Source organism: Manduca sexta, chromosome 1 (assembly GCF_014839805.1).
Source record: "Manduca sexta isolate Smith_Timp_Sample1 chromosome 1, JHU_Msex_v1.0, whole genome shotgun sequence".
In the NCBI taxonomy this organism is placed as follows: domain Eukaryota; kingdom Metazoa; phylum Arthropoda; class Insecta; order Lepidoptera; family Sphingidae; genus Manduca; species Manduca sexta.
In genome coordinates this window covers 5,306,056-5,329,132 of record NC_051115.1, presented here as the reverse complement: position 1 = coordinate 5,329,132, position 23,077 = coordinate 5,306,056, and the positions used below count along the sequence as shown (strand labels likewise).

Genomic DNA, 23,077 nt, shown 5'->3' with positions numbered 1-23,077 from the left:
ACTCAATTGTCTTCGGTAACTGCATTTTCAAAAACGATTTCAATCGTTTTTTTCGATCTCAAAAATCGACCAATCAGAATAAAGTATTTTTTTGACATTACAAATGAGTTATTTTGATTGGTTCATTATCGGAATCGGATTTAAAATTGAGATCGGGATGGTTCATTGAAAATGACTGTTTCGTTCAACGGAATTATGGCAATAGATTGAAAGAGAATCGTCATGGGATTTGAGGTCGCAACTGTGCCTAATCATTTTTTTTGCTTAGTTTTGGTATGTTTCTATACAAAAATCGCTAAAAACACGCAAGTTCATGGAATAACTTTTTGGTTTGCCACGACGGGTCTCTTAGGAATAAATAAGAAACAGTTTGTACTGAACGCTTTATTGAGTAAGCGCGTCAGTCGAGCGGCGGCTGGTAGAGGGCCCACTGTTCGGGCGGCGGCGGCGGCGGCGGCGGGGGCGGGGGCGCGGCCGCGCGGCGCTGCTTGAGGTGCACGAGCTTGACGTGCGTGCGCATGGCGGTGCGCTGCGTGAACTTGCGCGCGCACAGCTCGCACTGGAAGGGCTTCTCGCCGGTGTGCGTGCGCACGTGGTTGGCGAGCACGCTGCGGCCGCGGAAGGCCTTGCCGCACGCGTCGCACACGTGGCGCGGCGGCGGGCGGCGGCCGGCGTGCACGGCGGCGAGGTGCTTGTGCAGCGAGGCGCGCGAGGCGAGCGCGGCGCCGCACAGGCCGCACGGGTGCGCGCGCACGCCCTCGTGCTGCACGCGCGTGTGCGCCGCCAGCTGCCGCGCCGACTCGAAGCGCTTCAGGCAGCGCGCGCAGCCCCACCTGCGGACGTGACATCTAGGCATGGCTCTCACCGCCAAATACACGTGTGACAGATGGCTACTCACTTCAGGCTCTCTATATCTTGTTACGATCGGATGGGGGCAAGTTTGTCTCCTACTTCCAAAAGAACACGATGACTTCAAAATCAATATATACACATATCTCTTACCGCGAAATACACGTGTGACAAATATATATATACTCACTTGAGGCTCTCTATGTCTTTGTGCTTCAAACTCTTCTGCAAGTGTTGGCGCAAACTGTGCGACGATTTGAACCTGCAAAGAAATTATATTATTATACTATAATAATATCAGCCCTGTATTATATAGTGTCCCACTGCGGCACGGGTCTCCTCTACTACTGAGAGGGAATAGGCTTTAGTCCACCACGCTGTAGTGCGGGCAGACTTCACACACCTTCGAAATTCCTATAGAGAACTTCTCAGATATGCAGGTTTCCTCATGATGTTTTCCTTCACCGTTAAAGCAAGCGATAATTCACAAAGAATACACACATAATTTTTTAGTAAAGATAAACCTGCTTATTCTACTTAAAATTACAACATGCCATTTTAGCGGGGACAAAATTAACTGCTTTATTTTATAAAGAATATACCTTTTGGTTGACAATAAACAGGTTCACTGTAGAAACAGATCTAACACTACTGATAATAATATCACACAGATATGATTTTTTTACAAACCATAATACACAGGGTCAATTTGACATCGCGTTACTAAATGAAACCACATACTTATCTACTTGGAAATAACTCTACAATAAGTTACTTGAGCCGTAGATGTGAAATAAAAAGTGTAACGAACAAAATAAATATTAATAAAAAGTTATTTTAATTTTACGCGCCCTAATGCCACTACTACTACTCTAAGAGAATTCGTCGCGACATCATACTTACAGTCAGAAATATACTCACACACGCCATATTTGCATTAAACTACAAAATGACCAAAAAATCACAAAACTAAAACCAGGCTTTTTGGTGAAAATATTCGTTATTAAGGCGATACCTCAAGGTCCATTTTCATACATTTTGTTTCACCTTTAATCTGGGTAACTAAACAAGTATTGGCAAGTAAAGAATTTAAATTCACGTCTAGTTAGTGATTAGTTCTCGCAGTTGAAAGAAAAACGTAAAAATAATTAATAATCATGGATATTTCGGCCTTTAAAATTTAATATGACGAAATTTTATTTTTACGTTTTTCTTTCAACTGCGAGAACTAATCACTAACTAGACGTGAATTTAAATTCTTTACTTGCCAATACTTGTTTAGTTACCCAGATTAAAGGTGAAACAAAATGTATGAAAATGGACCTTGAGGTATCGCCTTAATGAATGATTTTTGTCACAATGTCAGCAAAGGTGAAGACGAGTATGTGGTTTTATTCAGTAACGCGACGTCAACACGAGCCTGCAGTGACCTGGTATCACACTCGACGCAGTAGTAGTCCTTGCTGGTGGAGTGTTTGAGCTGGTGGTGCTTCATCTGCGTGCGCGTGCGGAACTGCTTGTCGCACTCGCCGCACGAGTAGTTCTTTATGCCCTGGTGGATCCTGCGGACAGGGGAAATGTATGTCAGTTAATAATATTAGCCCTGTATTATATACTTGCCCACTGCCGAGCACGGGCCTCCTCTACTACTGAGAGGGATAAGGCCTTAGTCCACCACGCTGTAGTGCGGATTGGTAGACTTCATACACCTTCGAAATTCCTATAGAGAACTTCTCAGATGTGCAGGTTTCCTCACGATGTTTTCCTTCACCGTTAAAGCGAACGATAAATTCACAAAGAATACACACATGATTTTTTAGAAAAGTCAGAGGTGTGTGCCCTTGGGATTTGAACCTGCGGACATTCGTCTCGGCAGACCGTTCCATACCCAACTAGGCTATCGTCGCTTCTTGTCAGTTGGTTGTTTTGTATTTATTTATGTACTGGCGGCCAGGGGAAAATGTAGTCAGTTGGTTTTTTGTATTTATTTATTTACTGGCGGCCAGGGGGAAATGTACTGTCAGTCGGTTGTTTGTATTTATTTATGTACTGGCGGCCAGGGGAAATGTATGTCAGTTGGTTGTTTTGTATTTATGTAATGGCGGCCAGGGGAAATGTATGTCAGTTGGTTGTTTTGTATTTATGTAATGGCGGCCAGGGGAAATGTATGTCAGTTGGTTGTTTTGTATTTATGTACTGTCGGCCAGGGGAAATGTATGTCAGTTGGTTGTTTTGTATTTATTTATGTACTGGCGGCCAGGGGAAATGTATGTCAGTTGGTTGTTTTGTATTTATGTAATGGCGGCCAGGGGAAACTGTATGTCAGTTGGTTGTTTTGTATTTATGTACTGGCGGCCAGGGGAATGTATGTCAGTTGGTTGTTTTGTATTTATTTATGTACTGGCGGCCAGGGGAAATGTATGTCAGTTGGTTGTTTTGTATTTATGTAATGGCGGCCAGGGGAAATGTATGTCAGTTGGTTGTTTTGTATTTATGTACTGGCGGCCAGGGAATGAATGTCAGGTGGTTGTTTTTTATTTATGTAATGGCCGCCAGGGGAAATGTATGTCAGTTGGTTGTTTTGTATTTATGTACTGTCGGCCAGGGGAAATGTATGTCAGTTGGTTGTTTTGTATTTATTTATGTACTGGCGGCCAGGGGAAATGTATGTCAGTTGGTTGTTTTGTATTTATGTACTGTCGGCCAGGGGAAATGTATGTCAGTTGGTTGTTTTGTATTTATTTATGTACTGGCGGCCAGGGGAAATGTATGTCAGTTGGTTGTTTTGTATTTATGTAATGGCGGCCAGGGAAATGTATGTCAGTTGGTTGTTTTGTATTTATGTACTGGCGGCCAGGGGAATGTATGTCAGTTGGTTGTTTTGTATTTATTTATGTACTGGCGGCCAGGGGAAATGTATGTCAGTTGGTTGTTTTGTATTTATGTAATGGCGGCCAGGGGAAATGTATGTCAGTTGGTTGTTTTGTATTTATGTACTGGCGGCCAGGGGAATGTATGTCAGTTGGTTGTTTTGTATTTATGTAATGGCGGCCAGGGGAAATGTATGTCAGTTGGTTGTTTTGTATTTATGTACTGGCGGCCAGGGAATGTATGTCAGTTGGTTGTTTTGTATTTATGTAATGGCGGCCAGGGGAAATGTATGTCAGTTGGTTGTTTTGTACTTATTTATGTACTGGCGGCCAGGGGAAATGTATGTCAGTAGGTTTATTTGTATTTATTTATGTACTGTCGGCCAGGGGAAATGTATGTCAGTTGGTTGTTTTGTATTTTTTTATGTACTGGCGGCCAGGGGAATGTATGTCAGTTGGTTGTTTTGTATTTATGTAATGGCGGCCAGGGGAAATGTATGTCAGTTGGTTGTTTTGTATTTATGTAATGGCGGCCAGGGGAATGTATGTCAGTTGGTTGTTTTGTATTTATGTAATGGCGGCCAGGGGAAATGTATGTCAGTTGGTTGTTTTGTACTTATTTATGTACTGGCGGCCAGGGGAAATGTATGTCAGTAGGTTTATTTGTATTTATTTATGTACTGTCGGCCAGGGGAAATGTATGTCAGTTGGTTGTTTTGTACTTATTTATGTACTGGCGGCCAGGGGAAATGTATGTCAGTAGGTTTATTTGTATTTATTTATGTACTGTCGGCCAGGGGAAATGTATGTCAGTTGGTTGTTTTGTATTTTTTATGTACTGGCGGCCAGGGGAATGTATGTCAGTTGGTTGTTTTGTATTTATGTAATGGCGGCCAGGGGAATGTATGTCAGTTGGTTGTTTTGTATTTATGTAATGGCGGCCAGGGGAATGTATGTCAGTTGGTTGTTTTGTATTTATGTAATGGCGGCCAGGGGAAATGTATGTCAGTAGGTTTATTTGTATTTATTTATGTACTGTCGGCCAGGGGAAATGTATGTCAGTTGGTTGTTTTGTATTTTTTTATGTACTGGCGGCCAGGGGAATGTATGTCAGTTGGTTGTTTTGTATTTATGTAATGGCGGCCAGGGGAAATGTATGTCAGTTGGTTGTTTTGTATTTTTTTATGTACTGGCGGCCAGGGGAATGTATGTCAGTTGGTTGTTTTGTATTTATGTAATGGCGGCCAGGGGAAATGTATGTCAGTTGGTTGTTTTGTATTTATGTAATGGCGGCCAGGGGAATGTATGTCAGTTGGTTGTTTTGTATTTATGTAATGGCGGCCAGGGGAAATGTATGTCAGTTGGTTGTTTTGTACTTATTTATGTACTGGCGGCCAGGGGAAATGTATGTCAGTAGGTTTATTTGTATTTATTTATGTACTGTCGGCCAGGGGAAATGTATGTCAGTTGGTTGTTTTGTACTTATTTATGTACTGGCGGCCAGGGGAAATGTATGTCAGTAGGTTTATTTGTATTTATTTATGTACTGTCGGCCAGGGGAAATGTATGTCAGTTGGTTGTTTTGTATTTATGTACTGGCGGCCAGGGGAAATGTATGTCAGTTGGTTGTTTTGTATTTATGTACTGGCGGCCAGGGGAAATGTATGTCAGTTGGTTGTTTTGTTTTTTTTTTATGTACTGGCGGCCAGGGGAATGTATGTCAGTTGGTTGTTTTGTATTTATGTAATGGCGGCCAGGGGAAATGTATGTCAGTAGGTTTATTTGTATTTATTTATGTACTGTCGGCCAGGGGAAATGTATGTCAGTTGGTTGTTTTGTATTTATGTAATGGCGGCCAGGGGAAATGTATGTCAGTTGGTTGTTTTGTACTTATTTATGTACTGGCGGCCAGGGGAAATGTATGTCAGTAGGTTTATTTGTATTTATTTATGTACTGTCGGCCAGGGGAAATGTATGTCAGTTGGTTGTTTTGTACTTATTTATGTACTGGCGGCCAGGGGAAATGTATGTCAGTAGGTTTATTTGTATTTATTTATGTACTGTCGGCCAGGGGAAATGTATGTCAGTTGGTTGTTTTGTATTTATGTACTGGCGGCCAGGGGAAATGTATGTCAGTTGGTTGTTTTGTATTTATGTACTGCCGGCCAGGGGAAATGTATGTCAGTTGGTTGTTTTGTATTTTTTTATGTACTGGCGGCCAGGGGAATGTATGTCAGTTGGTTGTTTTGTATTTATGTAATGGCGGCCAGGGGAAATGTATGTCAGTAGGTTTATTTGTATTTATTTATGTACTGTCGGCCAGGGGAAATGTATGTCAGTTGGTTGTTTTGTATTTATTTATGTACTGGCGGCCAGGGGAAATGTATGTCAGTTGGTTGTTTTGTATTTATTTATGTAATGGCGGCCAGGGGAAATGTATGTCAGTTGGTTGTTTTGTATTTATTTATGTAATGGCGGCCAGGGGAAATGTATGTCAGTTGGTTGTTTTGTATTTTTTTATGTAATGGCGGCCAGGGGAAATGTATGTCAGTTGGTTGTTTTGTATTTATGTAATGGCGGCCAGGGGAAATGTATGTCAGTTGGTTGTTTTGTATTTATGTAATGGCGGCCAGGGGAAATGTATGTCAGTTGGTTGTTTTGTATTTATTTATGTACTGGCGGCCAGGGGAATGTATGTCAGTTGGTTGTTTTGTATTTATGTAATGGGGGCCAGGGAAATGTATGTCAGTTGGTTGTTTTGTATTTATGTAATGGCGGCCAGGGGACTGTATGTCAGTTGGTTGTTTTGTATTTTTTATGTACTGGCGGCCAGGGAATGTATGTCAGTTGGTTGTTTTGTATTTATGTAATGGCGGCCAGGGGAAATGTATGTCAGTAGGTTTATTTGTATTTATTTATGTACTGTCGGCCAGGGAAATGTATGTCAGTTGGTTGTTTTGTATTTATTTATGTACTGGCGGCCAGGGGAAATGTATGTCAGTTGGTTGTTTTGTATTTATTTATGTAATGGCGGCCAGGGGAAATGTATGTCAGTTGGTTGTTTTGTATTTATTTATGTAATGGCGGCCAGGGGAAATGTATGTCAGTTGGTTGTTTTGTATTTATTTATGTAATGGCGGCCAGGGAAATGTATGTCAGTTGGTTGTTTTGTATTTATGTAATGGCGGCCAGGGAAATGTATGTCAGTTGGTTGTTTTGTATTTATGTACTGGCGGCCAGGGGAAATGTATGTCAGTTGGTTGTTTTGTATTTATGTAATGGCGGCCAGGGGAAATGTATGTCAGTTGGTTGTTTTGTATTTATTTATGTAATGGCGGCCAGGGGAAATGTATGTCAGTTGGTTGTTTTGTATTTTTTTATGTAATGGCGGCCAGGGAAATGTATGTCAGTTGGTTGTTTTGTATTTATGTACTGGCGGCCAGGGGAATGTATGTCAGTTGGTTGTTTTGTATTTATGTAATGGCGGCCAGGGGAAATGTATGTCAGTAGGTTTATTTGTATTTATTTATGTACTGTCGGCCAGGGGAATGTATGTCAGTTGGTTGTTTTGTATTTATTTATGTACTGGCGGCCAGGGGAAATGTATGTCAGTTGGTTGTTTTGTATTTATTTATGTAATGGCGGCCAGGGGAAATGTATGTCAGTTGGTTGTTTTGTATTTATTTATGTAATGGCGGCCAGGGGAAATGTATGTCAGTTGGTTGTTTTGTATTTTTTTATGTAATGGCGGCCAGGGGAAATGTATGTCAGTTGGTTGTTTTGTATTTATGTAATGGCGGCCAGGGGAAATGTATGTCAGTTGGTTGTTTTGTATTTATTTATGTAATGGCGGCCAGGGGAAATGTATGTCAGTTGGTTGTTTTGTATTTTTTTATGTAATGGCGGCCAGGGGAAATGTATGTCAGTTGGTTGTTTTGTATTTTTTTATGTAATGGCGGCGAGGGGAAATGTATGTCAGTTGGTTGTTTTGTATTTTTTTATGTAATGGCGGCTAATGTCTGTCAGTTGGTTGTTTTTTTTTTATGTTATGGCGGCCAGGGGAAATGTATGTCAGTTGGTTGTTTTGTATTTATGTACTGGCGGCCAGGGGAAATGTATGTCAGTTGGTTGTTTTGTATTTATGTAATGGCGGCCAGGGGAAATGTATGTCAGTTGGTTGTTTTGTATTTATGTACTGGCGGCCAGGGGAAATGTATGTCAGTTGGTTGTTTTGTATTTATGTACTGGCGGCCAGGGGAAATGTACTGTCAGTCGGTTGTTTGTATTTATTTATGTACTGGCGGCCAGGGGAAATGTATGTCAGTTGGTTGTTTTGTATTTATGTACTGGCGGCCAGGGGAAATGTATGTCAGTTGGTTGTTTTGTATTTATGTACTGGCGGCCAGGGGAAATGTACTGTCAGTCGGTTGTTTGTATTTATTTATGTACTGGCGGCCAGGGGAAATGTATGTCAGTTGGTTGTTTTGTATTAATTTATTTACTAGTTTTGCGTGCGGGCGCGTGATATAATTTGACCCAGAATAAAAGGATGGAGAAGATTAACTCGTGATGGCGGTGAGAGGAAGATATTAGGAGAGGTCAATGTCGAAAGACAACCTTACCAACAAACTGGTTACTGAAGAATAAATAGGCACATTTTGCATTAATTGATTCTTGTCCAATTAGTTAAAACTGATTTATTACTAGATCGGTGAATAAGGGCTTTTATTATAATATATATTTTCCTGGAATAGAAAGTAGCCTATGCCCTTCCCAGGGACTCACTCAAACTATCTTTGTAGGAAATTTCGTTGAAATCCGTTGTGTGGTTTTTGAGTTTATCGCGTTCAGACAGATAGACAGATGCGGCGGAGGATTTTGATTTCTGATATATTTTTACCATCACAATATTTAGAATATATTTTTATATTTTTACCATCACAATATTTAGAATAAATAAACTATTATTATTATATCGTGTAAGGATCAGTGAGTACTCACTGCTTTGCTATGGAGGGAAGTTGACAATTAATATTTCGAACACCTCCCTATATTTGATTAATTTCGTTACGGGATAATGACAAGTGTTCCCTGAGACTTGAGCTTCACCGCTCGGTGTCATGCGTGCCACTGCTGATCGTCCAGTTGTAGTGGGGGGTGTGAGGGGGGAGTGGCCGTGAGGTGTGTGTACTCACTGCTGGTGCTCGGCGAGTGAGTCGGCGTTGATGAAGGTCTTCCCGCACTGGTCGCACTTGGGTCGCTCGCCGGAGTGGTGGTTGCGCACGTGGCCGCGGTGCGTCTTGCTGTTACTGGAAAAATAATGTCTTTTTTTTAATTGTAATAAAAAAACATTCAAGATGAAAAATAAAAATACCAGATAGTACATTCACTTGAAAAAAAAATTAGCAAACACTTTTTTATTGATTCGATTGTACAAATATACAAAAAAAAAGTGATTTTCAAATAATTACAAAAAAAACTGTCTAGTGTTTAAATTAAACTATTTTACGGATTTTATCGCCGTTTTAATATTTTACTTTTCTCCTGACTTTTCGAAGACTGCAGCCTTCATGGTCACGGGAGGGACTGAAGTGTTGTTCACCCGCAAAGTCAAAGTTACAATATCTATTTTTAAAAATACAAAATAAATTGAAAATTCACATAAAAAAAATTAGAAAACACTTTTTTTATTGATTCGATTGTACACAGCAAAGACCGGCACATTTCATCAATATTAGTATTTTTTTATATTACTTTTTATCACTTACTTTGAAAACTTTCCCACAAAATTGACACGTGTAGAGTGTCATGATGCCCTCGTGCTGAGATCTGGAAATAAAAACGACTCGAGTAATGTTGTCTATAAGTGTAGCGTTTTGGGATCAGCCTGTATACATCCGACGCAAACAGACAGACATAATATTTGACTATGTTTGCTTTTGTGCATTTTTTAATAAGTAGCAGCAATTAGCACAAAAGAGAATTCCTTCTGTGAAAACAGCATTAAAATTCGATAAGAAATGAGGCAGTAATTCTTTTAAATATTGCTAAGTGCAGGAGTGGGGATATCGCTCCATCTCTTTCTTTCATAATGGCCACTGACGTCAAGTGCAAGTATTCCGTCCCTTTACTGTTTTTTGACTTTTTTACACTTACTACCAAATTTCAATGGCTCATAACTTGTAGATTTTTCACCAGATTTCAATGATTTATTCTGTTTAAATAATTTATAAAAGTTATAAAAAATAATAAGTCAAATACCCCATTGTAAATGTACGCTCACCTGTAATGGTCGAGTATGGAGGCGCGGTCCGTCATCCTGCGGCCGCACTTCACGCATTCGTACCGGCGCGTGTGTATGAGCGAGTGCACGCTGAAGCTGTACGAGGTCGGCAGGAACATGTGACACAGCTTGCACTCGAACGGGCCGCGGGACTGCGGGAGAAAAACAAGGGGTCGTCCAAGTATTACGTAACGCAATTTTTGAAGATTTTTGACCCCCAATGTAACGCGCCGTAACGTTTTCCTGTACGCCCCCCCCCCTCAAAAAAATAATGTATCTCTAAAATTTTCTTTTTCGCAAAGTACCGTAAAATCTCAAAAATACAATTGTTATTTTTTTAAATACATAAATCCAATGTTACATAACGCGTTGTACGAACCCCCCCGCGCCTGTAACGCATCGTAACGTTTTACAAGAGCCCCCCTCCCCACCAAATTGCGTTACGTGATACTTGCAACGGCCCCTAATCGTCAAACCGAACTTCGCTAGAAGCTAGGGTGGGGGCCCATGGTGACTAGGAGGCGGGAGAGCGTCAGATATATTTTCTTTATTGCTTTGAATGACGAGACGAGCTTGCCGTTCGTCTGATGGTAAGACGACCGCCCGTAAACAGTTACACGAACACCTTGAATTACAAAGTATTGTTTGGTATTCCACTGCGCTCGCCATGAGACATGAGATGTTAAGTTTTATGTCCAGTACTTACACTGGCTACAATTTGCTTCAAACTGGAACACAACAGTGACTACACTACTGTTTGGCAGCAGAAATAGACATAGATAACCTAAGTTCTTTATAAGAAATTTTTAGGTATGTGAAGTCTGCCAATCTGCATTAGGCCAGCGTGAGAGACTCCAGTGAAAATAGACAAAAAAATACCTGTGAGTTAGGAAAAATCGCATAGAGCTGAAAATTGGTATATACGTTAAATACATAATTATCATAAAATGTCAAAAGTCCCTATCGATCCTGTGTGCAAAAAAAATTATTCAAGGTCAAAGGTAAAAAAATCCGGTAAATCCTATTTTTCTTCGAAACCAGAGGTATTATCGTAAAAATAGTTCAGACAGAAGTTAAAGAACACACGATTCTCAACAATAATTGTTCTTTTTTTTTCGTACGAATCACCGTTCGCGATTTTAAAAATTTAAAACTTATATTCATAATATGCAACCTGTATACGTCATCGGATGTTTAATATAAGTATTATATATTACCAATTTTCAGCTCTATGCGACTTTTTCCTAACTTAAATGTTATTTTGACTGGATTTTAAGGCGTAACACTCAGTAGTAGAGGCCTGTGCCCACCGGTGGGACAGTATATAATATAAGGTCTATATATCTGAACCTAGTAGTATTAGTATATGCAAGAGAGAAGAAACTCACCGGACTGTGTTTGTGCATGTGATTTTGTAATTTAGCTTCAAAGTTGAACCCTTTAAAGCACAAATTACACTGAAATGGAAACTTCAGATTCGTTTTGCTTTCTTCCTGAAACAGAAAAACATTATTGTATCTATTAAAAATTACCTTTGAAAACGTAGGAGTAATCTATGCATGTTTTCTAGTAAACTATGCATGTTTGTAGTGTACAATGCATGTATGTAGTAACACATGCATGTTTGTAGTACTCGATGCATGTATGTAGTAACCTATGCATGTTTGTAGTACTCGATGCATGTATGTAGTAACCTATGCATGTTTGTAGTACTCGATGCATGTATGTAGTAACACATGCATGTTTGTAGTACTCGATGCATGTATGTAGTAACCTATGCATGTTTGTAGTACTCGATGCATGTATGTAGTAACCTATGCATGTTTGTAGTACTCGATGCATGTATGTAGTAACACATGCATGTTTGTAGTACTCGATGCATGTATGTAGTAACACATGCATGTTTGTAGTACTCGATGCATGTATGTAGTAACACATGCATGTTTGTAGTACTCGATGCATGTATGTAGTAACACATGCATGTTTGTAGTACTCGATGCATGTATGTAGTAACACATGCATGTTTGTAGTACTCGATGCATGTATGTAGTAACCTATGCATGTTTGTAGTACTCGATGCATGTATGTAGTAACCTATGCATGTTTGTAGTACTCGATGCATGTATGTAGTAACACATGCATGTTTGTAGTACTCGATGCATGTATGTAGTAACACATGCATGTTTGTAGTACTCGATGCATGTATGTAGTAACACATGCATGTTTGTAGTACTCGATGCATGTATGTAGTAACACATGCATGTTTGTAGTACTCGATGCATGTATGTAGTAACACATGCATGTTTGTAGTACTCGATGCATGTATGTAGTAACACATGCATGTTTGTAGTACTCGATGCATGTATGTAGTAACACATGCATGTTTGTAGTACTCGATGCATGTATGTAGTAACCTATGCATGTTTGTAGTACTCGATGCATGTATGTAGTAACCTATGCATGTTTGTAGTACTCGATGCATGTATGTAGTAACACATGCATGTTTGTAGTACTCGATGCATGTATGTAGTAACACATGCATGTTTGTAGTACTCGATGCATGTATGTAGTAACACATGCATGTTTGTAGTACTCGATGCATGTATGTAGTAACACATGCATGTTTGTAGTACTCGATGCATGTATGTAGTAACACATGCATGTTTGTAGTACTCGATGCATGTATGTAGTAACCTATGCATGTTTGTAGTACTCGATGCATGTATGTAGTAACACATGCATGTTTGTAGTACTCGATGCATGTATGTAGTAACACATGCATGTTTGTAGTACTCGATGCATGTATGTAGTAACCTATGCATGTTTGTAGTACTCGATGCATGTATGTAGTAACCTATGCATGTTTGTAGTACAAAATGCATGTATATAGGTATCTATACATGTATGTAGTAAACTGTGGATGTATTCAGTGTTTTAAGGGAATCAAGAATTCCGGCGTGTCGATTGCCCGGGAAACTCCAACATTTGTTGTACCGGAACTTTACCTGTTATCAACTCTTGGAGGTTCCTGCTAACTGCTTAACGTTCGGTGATAGGAAGAGAGTGAGGAAAAGGAGGAAGCATGTATATTTTTTTTTCTAATGTTTCGGTTTATATTTAATAATCAAAATGGGAGTGAAATTTGTGTCTCCTATAGGGTAGTTCCGGTATTTGATACGTAATTCGTCCCCCCTAGGGAGCATGTATTTTGTACAGTAGCACATCCTCACCTCTCTCTGTTTGATCTGCTCCTCGGGGTTGAGCGCTACTATTCTTATCTTACTCGGATCTATCTCTACTGCCTTTCGTATCGTCGTTTTTTTTTCAGTCTTAACCTCTGTGTTTGTTGCGTCACTGTAAAGAATAAAACGGAAAAATTTAGATTATTTTTATTTTTATACGCTAGGCTAAGTAAGCCTTTGCACTTGAGGGTCAGAGAGAGTTCCACATAGCGTATACTGATGAAGGATGAATAACATTCGCCAATCGAGACAATTATGCCGGCCCGTTGGAACCGTACTCATAACTGATTCCGGAACGCGACTCGACTGGGCGATTAAACCAACCATTTAAAAATACCACCTAATACAAAGTAACTTTACTATTGCTGGTGGTAGGATATATTTTATATCCGCCCGAATATCGACCGTACACAGGGTGTTAGAAACCGCCATAGTGGCTCACGTGTGTCGCGTTCCGAGATCAGCCTGTGTATAACCGGTTCCAACCATAATTGTGTCGACATAATAATAATAATATTAGCCCTGTATTATATACTTGCCCACTGCTGAGCACGGGCCTCCTCTACTACTGAGAGGGATTAGGCCTTAGTCCACCACGCTGGCCTAGTGCGGGTTGGTAGACTTCACACACCTTCGAAATTCCTATGGAGAACTTCTCAGATGTGCAGGTTTCCTCACGATGTTTTCCTTCACCGTCAAAGCGAACGATAAATTCACAAAGAATACACACATGATTTTAGAAAAGTCAGAGGTGTGTGCCCTTGTGATTTGAACCTGCGGACATTCGTCTCGACAGTCCGTTCCACACCCAACTAGGCTATCGCCGCCGTTTCGATCGACATACATTTGCCCAAATATATTGTGGACAGAACTGGTTTGGGTTTACAATCAGCCTCTTTGATTCCCATAGACACAATCTTAGATAAATAATCCCAGGCTTTGCTAATGGTAGGATATATTATATCCGCTCGGATATCGACCGTACACAGGATGTTAGAAACCGCCATAGTGGCCCACGTGAGTCGCGTTCCGGGATCAGCCTGTGTATATCCAATACCAACATATGTGTCGACTGCGGGTAATCATTTCTCGTCAGTCGACATTCTATTGGACCCTACTCCATTCACCATCAGAAACAGCGGATCACTATCGTGCACTAATACACTGATAACAATAACGTACCCCTGTTTTTTCTTTTTGGCTTTGTCTTCTCTTTTCTTCTTTTTCGTTTTCTTTTTGGCTTCCTTCTCTTCTAGGAGTGGCTCCTGGCGCTGCTCGGCTCCGTCCAGGAAGTTGCTGATGTCCTCGTCAGTTATCTTGTTTATTCTGAACGAAAGTATGTTTTAAGCATTGACGTATATTCTATAGACACGAACGTCCATATAAAGTATTTGTACAAATCTGAACTAAAATGGCAAAACGTCACTGTTATAACCTATTTATTGACTTGAACAAATAATTTTACTTATTTAACTAATATTTATTCACATCCAGGTTTACACTTAGACTCGAGTTCCTTTATCATGAGCGCCACTCCGTACACAACCACAAGCTGTCAATATTGACCATACTAGTCAGTGTGAATGGATTACAGTTCAATTCAGTTGAACACAGTGCATGTTGGAAACGCCAAATCTATTACGTAGTACATATATATTGATGGAGTATGTTTTGCAGTTATTTTACAGCATATGATAACCTAGTTGGTGATGGAACGGACCACAGCCCAAAATCAGCAATTGAAACCCAAACCCACCTCTGATTTTTCGACCTTATGTATATACTATGAAGACACAATGCGCCCGAACGAATAGTATTTAGGGAGAGGGACGAATTAAATATCAAATAGCGCCCCTCCCCCCTTCTTCCCAACTTTCCTTTAGCCCCAGCAGTCACTAAGCCAGGGGAATCCAGCATCTCGTTCACATGTGCCTCAGGGTAGACTGCAGGGAGGTTCTAGCCCCTGCAGTCGAGAGGAATCCAGCATCCTGTTCGCAGGTGCCCCAGGACAGGCAGCAAGGAGGTCTACTCAAAAAAAAACTATACCAATGGTTACTGACCTGAACTCATCGAGCGTGAGATTGTCCTCGTAGTCGGAGAGGCCCGTCTCCTGCTTCACCGGCTCCTGGTCCAAGTCGGTGCTGTTCAGCCGCAGGGGCGGCAACTCCCCCTCCAACTCTGTCTTGCTTACTAGCTTTTCGTGCTGCATCAGAATGGAATGATTTTGGTTTTGCTGGTGGTAGCACACTTGTAATGTACACAAGGTAATATAGTGGCTCATATAAGCGCTCCGGGACACAGCCTGGGTTCATTCGGTTTTAATTAGAAACGTATAATATAGTACTCTGAATAATTTTTTTCTTTAAAAATTCAACAAGTTATAAGCTTAAGAAATTCGCTAGAACAGTTTATGTCAATAAAAAAAAATGCGGCGCAAAACGCGCTTGTTACGTCATAGGGGATTACAACGCGTGCGAAGAAAGAGGGAACGATATCTCCACTACGCACACTCCTACACACTACATTATTTATAATATGACTACTGGTTTATTATTTAACCAATTTTAATTCAGTTTTCGCAGACGGACTTCTTTAAGGCGATACCTCAAGGTCCATTTTCATACATTTTGTTTCACCTTTAATCTCGTCATATTAAATTTTAAAGGCCGAAATATCCATGATTATTAATTATTTTTACGTTTTTCTTTAAACTGCGAGAACTAATCACTAACTAGACGTGAATTTAAATTCTTTACTTGCCAATACTTGTTTAGTTACCCAGATTAAAGGTGAAACAAAATGTATGAAAATGGACCTTGAGGTATCGCCTTAAGTACTATTTGCCGTTAGTAACGCAATGTCAGAATGACCCTGTATAACGATACAGGGTCATTCTGACATTGCGTTATTAACCACATACTTATCGACTTGGAAATAACACCTTAAAATAAGTTAATTGAGCCGGTGATGTAAAATAAAAAAGTGTAAGTTTCGAACAAAATAAATATGAATAAAAAGTAATTATAGTTTTACACGCGCTAATGCCACTACTACTACTCTAAGAGAATTCGTCGCAACATCATGCTTTCAGTCAGAAATACACTCACGCACACGCCATATTCGCTTTAAACTTCAAAATGATGAAAAAATCAGAAAACTAAAACCAAGTTTTTTGTTGAAAATGTTCATTATAAATGTATGATTTTTCGCACAATGTCAGCAAAGGTAATATCAAAATGACCTTGTATAATAATGTTCAAAATCAAAAATATGATGATCCCGTATTGTGTCAACTAAGAGATAACCAACTCTCATCAGTCTCTCATCAGCATTGGTTTTATATAAACAAAATTACCTCCAAAACATTGTGATATCCAATCTTCCCTTTGCCATTGGTTTCTAGAATCATCGTCGGCGTGCTCACCAAGTATGGACTCGCGTACTTCGTCAGTTCCGGATCTTGGGCATCTATCGGGAACTGTGAAGAAATAGTTATCAAAATTGGTCTATAGTGTAAGAAGTTATGCATGATTGAACACTAGAATATACATATCGAATTGAGTAGTTCTTCCACATTTTACATCAGTTCAACGAGTTACAATAATCAGTAGAATCAACTCACTGGAGCACATCTTGTGACATATTCATACAGTAACGTATGCGCCCGTATCACCTTGTGCTTGAACTTGACGGCCTTCCTGAGCAGCGCCGAGCACTCAAAACACAGCCACAGCGGGAGACCGTCTGAATTTGAGACCTGCAAAATATTCAATACAATATATCAGCCCTGTATTATCTACTGTTCCACTGTTAGGCACGGCCCTCCTCTACTACTGGATTAGGTCTTAGTCGACCACGCTGGCCTAGTGCGGATTGGTAGACTTCACACACCCTCGGAAATTCCTATAGAGAACTTCTCAGGTATGCAGGTTTCCTCATGATGTTTTCCTTCACCGTTAAAGCAAGCGATAATTCACAAAGAATACACACATAATTTTTTTTTTAAAAGTCAGATGTGTGTGCCCTTGGGATTTGAACCTGCGGACATTTGTCTTCACAGTCTGTTCCACAACCAACTAGGCTATCGCCGCCTTGCAATCTATTTACCAGTCTTCAATAAATCTAATTGCTTATATCGACGCTGGAAAGCAAACACGTAGTAACTGACATGTACGGTATTTTTTTTTTATTGCATCATTGGAATCAGAAAATTAAAACACGTCGAATGGTTTTTTTCAAGTAACTGTAAGATTAATAATAACAAAAATAGGATTTTTAAAATTTACCTATTTTTTCTTTTTTTTGTACCACAAAACGCTGTAAGTAACAAAAAAACTGTTAATATTTTTTGTTATGTTACTTACGACAATTCATTTTCTATAAAAAAATTAAACCTATTATTTACATCATCAGTAATTCCATATCTTATGCTGGTTACTACATTTTTGCTGCTCGTAAATTTTGATTATTTGAGTTTACATCATTTAGTGGGCGATATGTTTTTAAATGGTAGTGTTTACTACGCTTTGTACGGTATTCAGTTTTTTTGGTCGAGACCTTTACAGTATTCACAAGGATCCTATTTAAAATGTAAGTTAGGTTTACAGCACTACTAAAGATTGTAGGCTTAACACATTGCGGATTTACGTCTTATGATCGGCGCCACCGCAGACATTCCTTTGATTCTTACGCCACGTCTTATTGCGGGTTTTGAAGTGGAAGTGTACGGCGATTTGTAGTGAGAATTTTTATACTGAAAAATAGTAAGCGAGAAAACGAAATCGAGTATAGGCCAAGTAAGTACAATATTATTATCTTAGAACTTTTATTACTTGTGCAATTTTTGTTACGTAAGCATTATAATTTTTACCGAAATTATTTAGAATTATAATAATAATAATAATATCAGCCCTGTATTATATACTTGCCCACTGAGAGGGATTGAAGACTCTACTACTGAGAGGGATTGGGCCTTAGTCCACCACGCTGGCCTAGTGCGGATTGGTAGACTTCACACACCTTCGAAATTCCTATAGAGAACTTCTCGGATGTGCAGGTTTCCTCACGATGTTTTCCTTCACCGTTAAAGCGAACGATAAATTCACAAAGAATACACACGTGATTTTTTAGAAAAGTCAGAGGTGTGTGCCCTTGGGATTTGAACCTGCGGACATTCGTCTTGGCAGACCGTTCCACACCCAACTAGGTTATCGCCGCATTATTTAGATTTAGAATTAATTACACAATAATTATTTTTTCCAAAATCTTAGCTGATAATCTCGCTAAAATATACAAATTACTCTTTTAGATGGTGGCGCAACGAATAAGGTGGTGAGAGACCTTACGAGATGGTTTTTAATATGAAAAACCAACGAAAAAATATAAGTAAATAGTCTCGAAGGAAAGGGTATAATTATAGATCAAAATAGAAATTTAGTACATACAGCATGATGCTGTATTTTAACAACAAAAAGTCAGGTCTATTCAAAGTATCTCTCCTGACGGATTTGGTTCAATATAATCAAATGAAATTAAATATAATAGTGATAATTGGACGACACTTGAATCATATGAAGTAGGAGTAATTATTGAACGTAACTTTGGAGCTGAGGTTGGAAATGCTAACGAAAGAATAGTAGTAACCACTATTTTTTACTTAACGTACACTTATTTTTGGAATCTACGTTTAGAAATAACGCAGCAGGCAAATATTAAAAAGATATTTAAAGAATTAGAAAATATAGACGTTATGACAAAGAAAAGATTAAACGGAATCAAAGAAAAATTCCAATGTTTCTAGACACAAACGATGATATATTAAGACATGCCCCTGTCTCAGACTTTACTAAATCGGAAGATGAGAAGCTAAAAAGCTGTTAATCGACGATAAAAAAAATAAACTTTGAAGAATCTTAACTAGATTTTGTTGACGATAACTCTGAAAATATTCAAGTCTGTGATTGAATAGAAAATAATCAACTTCTTCTTCAAGTGATCCTGAAGAAAACAGTTCAAATAAAGATAATTTAATGAATTTTATTGTGATAAGAATATAATAATTTGATTAATCAATAAAGTTCTGCAAAGTTTTTATGTGGAACATTAGCTTTTTCTTGTTTTAGATAAAAATAACAATAAGAGACTGAAAAAGAAACAGAACAAGAATGTAAAAGAGTTCACCGACTGTCATTAGAGAAATCCAAATCAAAGCATGAAATTATAAAAGAGAATAGCGAAAAGAAAAAGAAAGGAGATTGACATATTAACAAAAAAGGTGAAACAGTCAAAAGTAGTGTGGTAACAACTGAGGTAACGCTTCAGAAGAACGACGTGTTAATATTTTTTTTTTTTTTTGTGATTTGAACAGCTACCAAAGAAGAATAGATTGATTAGCTCAATGTGGTAATAGAAGGTCACTCAAATGACCAAGTAAAAATGCAACATCTAATAGAAGTCAAACATAAGAATTTTACATAAATGAAGGTGAAGATAGATGTAAAGCATGCCAAAAGTTTCCGATTGCCAAGTTAGAAATTACGCAAAGATTTATGCTTTATACTCTAAATACAATATGATCGACGGTATTGCAAGAGAAGATGGATGACTAAGGGCTGGAGGTTACAACAAAACATCTGAGGATGTAGTTCAAAAAGCAAAAATTTTGTACACGATCTACCCCTTTTGCCATCGAATTACTACCGCAGAAAATTTGCCAAAATAAATATTCAATTAAAAAAAAAGGTTGAAAAACTTATAATTCCAAAAAGATATGTACGCAAAAGAATATTTAGATTTCAAGACCAATGCAAAAGTTAAAGAGTGCTTTAATCTGATTCTAGGATAGAAAGTAATGAATATTTACCTGCATTAAATGGTTTTATGTGGTTTCTAAAGAGAAACTTAGTTTTTTTTATATATACAAATGAGCAGTGTTAATTTTGTTAAGTAATATATTACAGTGTGTAGTTGTAAGTTTTTTTTTACCAATAAAAACTAACTGAGTTGTTTTGTCGATGGCAAGTGGTCGATCTGTGGCGCAAATATTAAAAAAAAATCCAAAGCAGAACATTTTGCTAAAAAATACATTTTGGTTGTATTAAATAAACATTTCAAAAGTAGAAGTAACCTTTTTTTATTGTCTCTTACAGCAGTTTAATTAGCAAACCCACTTTAAAAGATTTACTTTTAAAACAATTGACTCTTTCAGGATACGGAAAATAATGCCATTTACTACATACTGATTGCAAAATATTTACAGATTTTATTTATTATAACGTTTTTCTAAGTTATGTTGCTTAAAGCAACGTTGGTTACTACATGTATGCTCTCCCTAAAAAAGTGCGATTTGCATCGTGCCATATATTTACTCTCTTCATTTACTACGTTTCAATGGATTGAAAAAATATTTACAAATGTCGTAACCCGCAAAATATTTCTTTAAACAACCTTTAGGTTGATGGCGTTTAATACAACTTATTAAGCACAAAAATATAAATATAGTGTCCAAAAACGGCGACTCTAGGACTATAAAAACGCAAGTTATTAATTTTTTTTGAATTTTTTTTTAGTTTTTCTGCTCTGGTGAAAAATTTTAGTTTTGCGGGTTACTACGTGTTTGCTTTCCAGCGTCGATATGATGTATCATTTTGATGTTGGTAGGATATATTTTATATCCGCCTGAATAGCGACTGTACACAAGGCGTTACAACCCGCCATAGTGGCGCTCATAAGAGTTGCGGTACAGGGTCAGCCTGTGTATATCCGGTTCCAACATAATTGTGTCGACTGTCAAGGGGTAATCATCTCTCGTGTCAACATTCTATTGGACCTCACTCTTACCATCAGGTGAGTGGGGTCACTGTGCCAAAGGAACTGTATTAAAGGAAAGATGGAAGGAAGGCTAGAGGGACAACAGTGGTAAAATTAACACTATTTAATTTAGGATCCAACCCCAAAACATGTATGGTTTACCTGGATTCTACTTCTGGTTACCTCTTTATGGAAAAAAACATGATTTATGTATAAGTGAGGAGAGAGCCCACTGCTAATATATGATTTTATGAAGAGACTATGTACAAAGCAAAAAGTGGTAAAGTTATAGTACTTACTTGTAGTTGTGTATTTACCAGAGTTTTTGGATATAAATCGTTTTAAACATTATATTTAAGTTAAATTAATATTTATCTATGAAAGTCTTGGTAAAATTTAAAAAAACGTTTGAATTCCGTTAAAAAGACCACTAAAACTACACTTTACCTACAGAAAATACCATCAGAAAACTTTATTAAACCCAAAACCATATTGGTGATAAATAACAGAAAATTAATTCTAATATCAAATGTGAGAGTAAGAATGATTGTTATTAACATAATTGACTAATAAACATTAAAATAATAAAGAGAAATAACAAAAACAGTCATTACTTACACATATACCGGCTAAATCTTGAAAATATGCATCGAAAATTTCTGCATTAAACATTTTTCTATCTGTCGTCAGACAACACCTGCAGAGCGGCTTCTCTATCTCAAAATCTAATTTAAAATCATCTACGTTATCTAAATGTGTGGTATCCATTTTAGAATAATTATAATTTAAATAATTACATCTTCACATCTGTAAATCGAAATTATTGTAAAATGTAAACAATATGGCGACGATAATGGCATTTTTGGCATACAACGTTTTGTTGTTGCTACTTGTGATTTCAATTTTTGAATGCGTTAAGTTCAAAGATTTAATACAAGATTATAGTGTAAAGTATTTTAACTATTATATTGAGTAGAAATTTCTTTACACATATATAATCGCGTTAATAATATGGATAATTTTATCGACAATACTATTGACAGAGATTGATAAGTAGCGCATCCCTTGAATAGTCGATTTTTTTTACATTCCGTTTCACTCGGTTGTAGAATAAAAAGGCGCAATAAAATAAAGGACTTATTATGGAGGCTAGAGGCATCAGGCGGGGAGCATCGTTTTGCGTGGGGGATAAATTTAACCAAAGTCCACTCAAAAACCCATAACACTAAAAGAGACAAGATTTTGATTTTAATTTAGTGATCTCTGATGTTGATCATTTTCAACTAATGATCCCAATCACTTTTTTCTATCTATTTTAAAACTGGACCAATCAGAACAAAGTTTTTTGATATCCTTACAAGAGTGGTTTTGATTGGTTAATTCTCGCAATCGAATTCACGACAGAAAATTATTAAAAATGACTCTTTCTAATTACATAATTACATGTGCATTTTTTTATTATTTAGTTGAGTTTAATAACCTCTCATTGAAAGTTAGTCATACAGGTACCATCGTGGATTTTTCTTTACACCTATAAAAGTGAAACCATTTCACCATGTATTGTTTTATTATAAATCAAAGGAATGGGGCAGTGAGTACGTTAGCATGAGTGCAGACGCACACTACGATGACTAGCTAAGATGTTTTTATTACATAGATACGTTGTCCGAGCTCAATACTGGCAAGATGAAAGTAAGGTAATTGCCCGACTTGACGGCCAATGAGTGTGCGGCACTAAGTCTAACGTTGTTACGTAACTGTCGATGTATATAATATATCCTTTTTAACGAATGTATGCTGCGTCTTTTTATTCCTTCTTCGAGCCAATTTGTAATTATATGTACAGGTATATGACTATAGCAAATAGTGCGCCGTTTTTATCTGCCACTTTGTTAGTGTATGACGCGTCTATTTGTAAAACGTCATTGATGACTAGCGTCAAAGAGTTAGAGCAGTTCCCTTACCCCGCGACACCTTCGCTGAAAATGTGGAGTACGTCTTCGTAGACGATACGACATATTCTG

General features: G+C 38.1%; 1 protein-coding gene across 1 annotated transcript; it reads right to left on the bottom strand.

Moving 5' to 3' along the window:
• Nucleotides 1–377: 377 nt before the first annotated feature.
• LOC115452848 (zinc finger protein 480) lies at nt 378–21,919 on the bottom strand. The gene is made up of 13 exons (XM_037447677.1): nt 21,672–21,919; nt 16,867–17,001; nt 16,600–16,722; nt 15,305–15,447; nt 14,427–14,570; nt 13,233–13,356; nt 11,391–11,495; nt 10,003–10,154; nt 9,474–9,548; nt 8,915–9,028; nt 2,280–2,411; nt 1,040–1,111; nt 378–833 (listed from the first exon to the last, which is right to left on the bottom strand). The coding sequence occupies exons 1-13, from the start codon at nt 21,819–21,821 to the stop codon at nt 401–403; spliced, it is 1,902 nt and encodes a 633-aa protein (XP_037303574.1). The 5' UTR covers nt 21,822–21,919; the 3' UTR covers nt 378–400.
• Between the last annotated feature and the right edge of the window lie 1,158 nt (nt 21,920–23,077).